The 6,641-nt window shown below is 50.7% G+C and overlaps 1 protein-coding gene across 1 annotated transcript in view; it reads left to right on the top strand.

Annotated features, from left to right (window-relative positions):
* LOC104499429 (syntaxin-binding protein 4-like) overlaps positions 1-6,641 on the top strand; it is a gene marked incomplete at its 5' end in the record, with an annotated part of 29,994 nt that overhangs the window by 11,059 nt on the left and 12,294 nt on the right. The window contains 2 exons of the mRNA XM_010142933.1: positions 4,062-4,147; positions 4,757-4,877. Of these exons, the coding sequence (XP_010141235.1) occupies positions 4,062-4,147; positions 4,757-4,877 (207 nt within the window). The remainder of the gene's footprint in view (positions 1-4,061; positions 4,148-4,756; positions 4,878-6,641) is intronic.

Here is a 6,641-nt window from a genome sequence, read left to right on the forward strand (position 1 = left end):
AGCCCCTGCCTGCGACAGCGGTGGCGCAGCCCAGGGGCTTGTTCGTCTGAGCACTCAGCGTTAAACTGGAAGGGAGCCCTGGGGCTGGCGCTGAGGTGACCCAGGGCCACTGGCTGCTCTTGGGGGACGGACACACATCCTTTTACACAGGGACTGAGATGCGCCTCTGCAGTTCACCACTTCCTCAGCATTGCTGGGAAAGCCAAGCCCAACAGCAGAGCGATGTGCTGCCCTGCACAGCCGGTGCAGGAGGACTCACAGCTCGCGATATGCTGGCTCTGCGTGGGTCTGTGCTAGGATGGACTCGGGCTCTGTGCTGGAGATGCCGCCCCAGATCGTCATCCCAGTCAGAGAGTGGTGAAAACAGTGAGCTGCTGTGAGCTGGGTGCAAAAAATCTGCTTTTGTGGTGCTTGTGCAGTGCTTTGGGGTCATGGTTCTTACTGACCTGCAGGCTTTGGGTTTTTTGAGACAAGCTATTAATTTATCTAGTGTCACAGGCTTTCCCCCAGCTGAGGTTTCCAGACGCTGTACTCTCCCATAACCTTTGATGTAGGATTCACCCTTTGTTCTCCCAGGGGCAGGAGAAAAAGGTATTATGAGATAAAACAATACTCTGCAGGAAGACCGACCCCCCCTGCTTAATCTGTGGCAAAGTCAGCCTAAAACTGGCCGGTGGCAAACCCTGAGATCCTGCTCCACACCGTGAGGCTGGCTGTAGGCTGTGCAGGTCCAAACTCTATGACGAGGACCCTCCAGACCTCTAACATCTGCATCTTAATGAAAAAGAGCTGTAGAAGGTATTATTAAAACGAAGTTGCCACCTAATGCAACCCCATGGTTTGTTTATTTTTTTTTTAAATAAAGCCGTGCATTGTAGCCCTGCAGGAACCTGACGATTCAGAGTGGTTTAGTAAGGGTCAAATTTTAAATACTAAAGCCATCTTCTGAAGTCTCTTGGTGTCCGAAAGCACAAAGCAAGACCTATTGGCATTACTTGTACTTGTGCGTTAATTGGCAACGTTTGGGCAGCGTCTGCCTGCTTGCAAATTCCCTCAGATACAGCATGGAGCACAAAATTAATTTCTGGAGACTGACACCAGAAAGTGTGCTGCTTGCTGCAGGGATAAGCGTGTGCTTCATGTTAGTCATGTGTTTGTGATGTCCTTGGTGGCACCGGGGCTTTCGGCATTGACCAACAAAGGAGGAGCTGGGACAGCGGCGCGTAACGTAGCGTTTAGTCACATCGTCCCCTACAGCAAACGGCTGGGCTGGACCCAGGCTCGCAAAGCAACCCTGGGCTGGGAGCTCGTTGTGCAGGCTCCTGAGCAAATAATGATAAATACTCTTTTGCGGATGAACTTAGCGACATGAAACAAACAACAACAAAGAATGCCCAAGTGGTACGTGCCCTTGCTTATAACAGCGTGGATTGGGGATTGGGTTCGCATTGTTTCACGGGGTGTTAAGAGCACAAGAGCTGCCAGACTAGTTGCATTTGCATTGACTAAGAGTTTTTGAGCCATTGTTTTAAGTTCATAACCTGTTCTGTGCTCTGATGGATTATTATCTGTGGAAAACGTAACAATGGATGACCACAGAAAAACCCAGCCCAAAACAAAACCCCAGCTGCTGATGGCTTGCTAACCACTGGAAATAACACAGTAGCTTCCAGCATGCTCGACCGGCCACTGCCAAAGGTCAGGGAGGAGTAAGGCCATTGTGCACGAGTTACCAGTACAACGGGAGCGTGAATCACCTACAGGAGTACAAAGGCTTTACTGGACAAATTTTGCTAAGGTAAGATCCACGCAGGGCTTCACTCAGGGAACCCCAGACAGCAAACCTCTGCCCTAGTGCTGCAGGTTCTCAGTTGTCCTTTCACTTTCTCACTGCTTTGAGATATATTTCAGTGTTGCAGTATAAGTCAAAAACCCACCACGAAACAGTTGGAAGAAGCAGCTTTGAGGCAGGGGCTTTCCCAGACAGAGTAGTTGTCTTTTTATAAGGTCATTTATGGTTTAGTCGATAAAGACAATAGTGTTGATGCAAAGTATTGGGTTCGCCAAGGTTTTCCACTAAGTATTGTGTGACAATTGGCTTGAAAATTAGCATTAAGTGGAACAAATAAGGCATACATTGGATGACAATATTAGATAAGGCCAGCACTGGTCTTTGAATTTTGTTAATGAGCTGGTTATTAATGGAAAGATGTAAATGACTGAGAGTGTTTCCAACAGGAACCGAGGGAGCTGAGCATTCATGCATCATTTAATATTGTTGACTCTAATCTCACCAATAATATATAACATCTGTCCCGGTAAAGTATGCAGATGGCACAGCGTCTGCTTGTGTGCAAGAGGAGTCTTCTCGCTGAGAAAACTTTGCTGTGGCTGGTTTCCTACGGATTCATGTCTTGAGCTTGTCTGACGGTCAAGTGTGAGAGCTAGTCACTCATAATCAGGCTTTCCTTGTAGCTGTAGCGTGAAGAGGGCACTTTCCCGTGGGGATTCCCTCATGCCTTCAAAGCAGACCTCTAACGTCGTTACAGTGGTTGCAGGAACAACAGTTTCAGGGCCTCTTCCCATTGCCATTTAAGGACACCTTTAAGAAATTGGTCATCCCTGAGGCTCTTCCCTCTGATTGATCAGGTAGTGTTGGGTTATGAAGGGAGAGGACACATGGCTGCAGAGGGAGCGCATGCTCCTGGGAGCAAAGAGCCAGTGTGGCAGGGATGGGCACCGGAGGCTGCTGCTCGAGCACAGCATCCCTTTTCCGTGCCTCCTCCTCCAAAAGGATGTGAGAGGCTCACGGCAGCTCAAAGAAGGGTCACAGAAATGATGTGGGAGCTGCTGAACATGACTAATGGTGGTTCTAAATGGGGTTTAAAAACTCAATGAGTTACGCTTGGTAAAAGGAAGGCGACAAAGCCATTCCCCTGTTGAGTACAGGTAGTTAGAGCACATCAAGGATCGACACGCTTGGGTAGTTACATGGTGATCCAACTCAACCTGGAAGCAGAGCATTAATGAAGGCACTTGGGCACGGAGCCAGCTTTCGGGGGATGTTGTGGATGAGATTGCTTTGCGGAGAGGTAATAGAGGAAGCAGGGGGATCCCTCAAGACAGAGGGATCATGCTAAATGTTTGTGGGCTGCCATTCCTTCCTGTTCTTGAATTCACCAACAAGACCTTGTGATCTTGATACTTGTAAGTTTAGCATGCGCCTGCTGGTTCAGCATCTTCAGCCATGGGCTGCTGGGAAGAGAACCAAAGCCTGCGTTGCCCCAGGTCTTCGTTAAGGTCTTACGTTCTAAGACTTTATCCTGCAGTGTGTTCGTGGAGAACATCCCCACGGATGGACTCAGAGCGGGCTGCTGCCTTGGCGTATGCTCCAGAAGCCATCTCCCGCCTTTACCCCAGCAAGAGCTGGCAGGGTCTGCTTCCTGTCTAGGAAAGGAGGAGAAAAAACAACAAAGGATCTACATTCTCTTCTGAAAGGAGTCACAAAGGGGCCAGGCATTTTTGGTTTATGTTTGCATAGCTACAGCTCCTTCTGACGGTCTGTTTAATTTGTGTGGCGCGTTAACAAAACTTGTGAGCCTTACGGTCGGAGGTGAAGTTATTCCAGCTGATTCCGGGGAGGGTCCATGCAGCGGGGTGCAAGGCAGGGCTGCTCCGGTGTTTATCTGCCCTTTCTCAGGAAGAACAGTCCCCAGCACCAGGCCCTGCCCGTAAATCCCTTCCCAGGTCCTCTCGCCTATGTGCACCCTGAACACTTTCCAGGGCAGGGAAGGAGCACACCAAAGCTCTGGCCCATCACAGGAGAGCTGTGCTTCGATTGCTTATTGACTTTGAGCATTGCACAACCTCTTGAGCCCAGGAGGGTTACCCGCATGCCTAAGGAAGCTCTGTCTGCTCCTCAGTGCTGGAGGGCATCAGCCCTGTAGACTTGGCAGTAAGTCACTGCCATCAGAGGCACCGTTGTCATATAATCAGGTGGAGAATAGTTTTGAGCAGCAGCTGACTATATCATGTTTGTGGTTTTGTTTTTTTTTTCCCAGGAGAGAGTTCTCTGAGCTTCTGGAGAAATTTGGCTCTCAGAGCAATACTGGCTCAGCACGGAGCTCGCCGATCCTGCACGGCAGCAGTGAGTATCTCAGAACATCTTTGGGGGGGAACAAAAAGCCCCTGTCTCTGCTGAGGCAGGTTTGGGGTTTTTTTATCCCAATGTTATTTTGAAGGAGTTTCAATTGAATTTGTGTAGGCGTTTGGGTGGAGATTTGAAGGAAGGGAAGTAACCCCGTCAGTACCCATCTCTGCAGGTGCAGCTTTCTGCTACGGATTTCAAAGCATTTCAGTGATGATTCATTCAATGCTCATTATTTTTCATTTGCAAATGGGAAATGTTTAATGAGATGCAACAGGGTTAACCTAAGCAAGTCGCCAGCACATCAAATCATGTGGGCATGGAGAAAGAAGGTGTCCCTCTGGCTTGGCATCCCACCAGAAGGCTGCCAACGACTCCCTTATGGCAGGAGCATGTACGGCTGGCAGAGGGGTGACAGTCCCATGCTGGAATTGTGCCAAGAAGGCTGAACATTTCCTCTCCATGGGTGATAAACTGGTGTCTTTAACTACCATGTAATTTCCCCCCAAAAGCTAGGAAAATGGTGTCAGTTCTCAGGGGTAGAGCAGGGGAGGAGGGTGATGCTGGAGTATTTGCACTCCCTGGACTGACTCTGACTTTGCTCTTCAGGTCGATACCTGGAAAGTACATCCTCGGGCTCCTCCTCGCGCTCTCAGAGCCCACTGCTGCTGAGCCCCGCCAATTCCCACGGCCCCTTCATCGGGAACCCGGCGCACTCCCCTCACACACAGTACGTATGGGCTGCGCGGGGCCAGCCCCACAAAGCCTGTCCCTGGGACAGTCTTGAAAACATCCCCAAATGTCTTACACTGTCTTAGGGACAGATCCGGTAAATAATTCCGGTGCTTGAAGAACTGCTTTGTTCCTCCTTACGTCCTCTGTGCTGTTGTATCTCCACAATGGTAGGAGACCACAGCTGGTTCTAGAAGTCCTTGTCGTGGTGTCACCCTGACTGCTCCTGGCTAGCCTGTGTCCAAGAGCTGAGAATCTTCCCTCCTGAGGCAGTCAATGTGTCTGCAATATGGTTAACTGTGCAGCTGCTCCTATTCCTCCCCTCTGAAAACCAGGGAGAAGCCATGGGGGAGGACCCTGCACGTCACCTTTTTAAACCAGGTCATGAGCAGAGTGATCCTGTGAGGCCAGTTGGAAGGTGTTTCAGGAGATTATTTTTTATTGCTCTGCTTCTGGCACATCGACGTGGTGCAAGAAGAACACAAGCACTGCCCTCTTGATGCAAGCGCTCCGGAAGCCCCTTGCTTTGGTGTCAACAAGTGCTTGCCTACAGACACTGCATCCTTTTGTCTCCAGAGCATCTCCTGGAGCATGTGTTTTCATGTGGTCAGCTGTCCCTTTCATATTTCACAGGGTCAGAGGTTTGGATGGGCAGAGCTTGTTTTTCTGTGGACTGTCATCTCCAGGGCACTTGGGGTTGCCCTTCTCAAGAGGGACAGCTCAAAGGGTGTTGACAGTTGTGGAATTAGGACCATTTGTCCCCAGGGCTTCCAGCTTCCCTCCTTTTTCCAGCACAAACAAGCCAAGTTGCTGGTAAAGAGAATCAGCCCTCACCGCAGAACCAGTAAATCCTCTTGCTAAATACCAGCTCTTCATTAGGGATTTGCAGAGGACAAATATTTGGCACCAGGGGTTTAAGCTGCTTGCATGGCGTGAGAGACCCTTGCAGAGGAGGGGCCAGCTCATCTACTTGGCAGCTGGTTCAGACAAGCCAGACATCCCCGCTCAGCTGTTAACCCGCTTCAGGCTGCAGTGGAGGCTAGAGGGGACCTGCTTTGATGGCCTCCTCGCTGAGCAGTGCCTGCTGCGCATGGTCTTTTTGTCTCCGTGCTGGTGCCAGGCCCCAGTGGTCTCCAGGGAGCGGCACGAGCTGTCTGAAACCATGGACCTCTGACTGCAGCTAAGTGTTGGTAGGCAGCTGCAGAGACGTAATTTGGGCCATGGGTCTTCTCGTGCATGTGGCTGCAATCTCTTCCACTCACCACAGGTTGTCCCCAGGCTGTGGCCGCTCACTGTGGTGTCATCTGAGGTCCTACCACCTCATTAAGCAACAGGACTCTGATATGATTCAGGCTCCCCCAGCCAACTCGGGGTGTGCTGGCAGCACGTTGGGATGTCCGACCACTGGGGATGGCATGGCTGGGGAGCACGGGTGTCACTCATTGGTGTCACTGTGACGTGTGGGATACACAGCTGTCGTTGCTTCTTAAGTTATCAGATAACACAAGGAGGACCAGAAACTGTGGACCGTTTGGTGCGTGGCTGCCATGGAGATAAACTGAAAAGGAGAAAAGCCAGCTGCGCCCAGCCCATGAGGAGGAAAAGGCTTCTTAGATCCCACCAAATCTTTCCCCAAAACCTCCTTGTTGCAACACTGCCCACCAGCCTGTGGTCGGTCGGTGAAATCTCTCCTCCACAAACACTTACTGCAACTGCTAAGCCTCCCTCCCAGCACGGAGCCACCTGCAGTGGCTGGGCTCGG

This window comes from Buceros rhinoceros, unplaced genomic scaffold, assembly GCF_000710305.1.
Source record: "Buceros rhinoceros silvestris isolate BGI_N320 unplaced genomic scaffold, ASM71030v1 scaffold19919, whole genome shotgun sequence".
NCBI lineage: Eukaryota > Metazoa > Chordata > Aves > Bucerotiformes > Bucerotidae > Buceros > Buceros rhinoceros.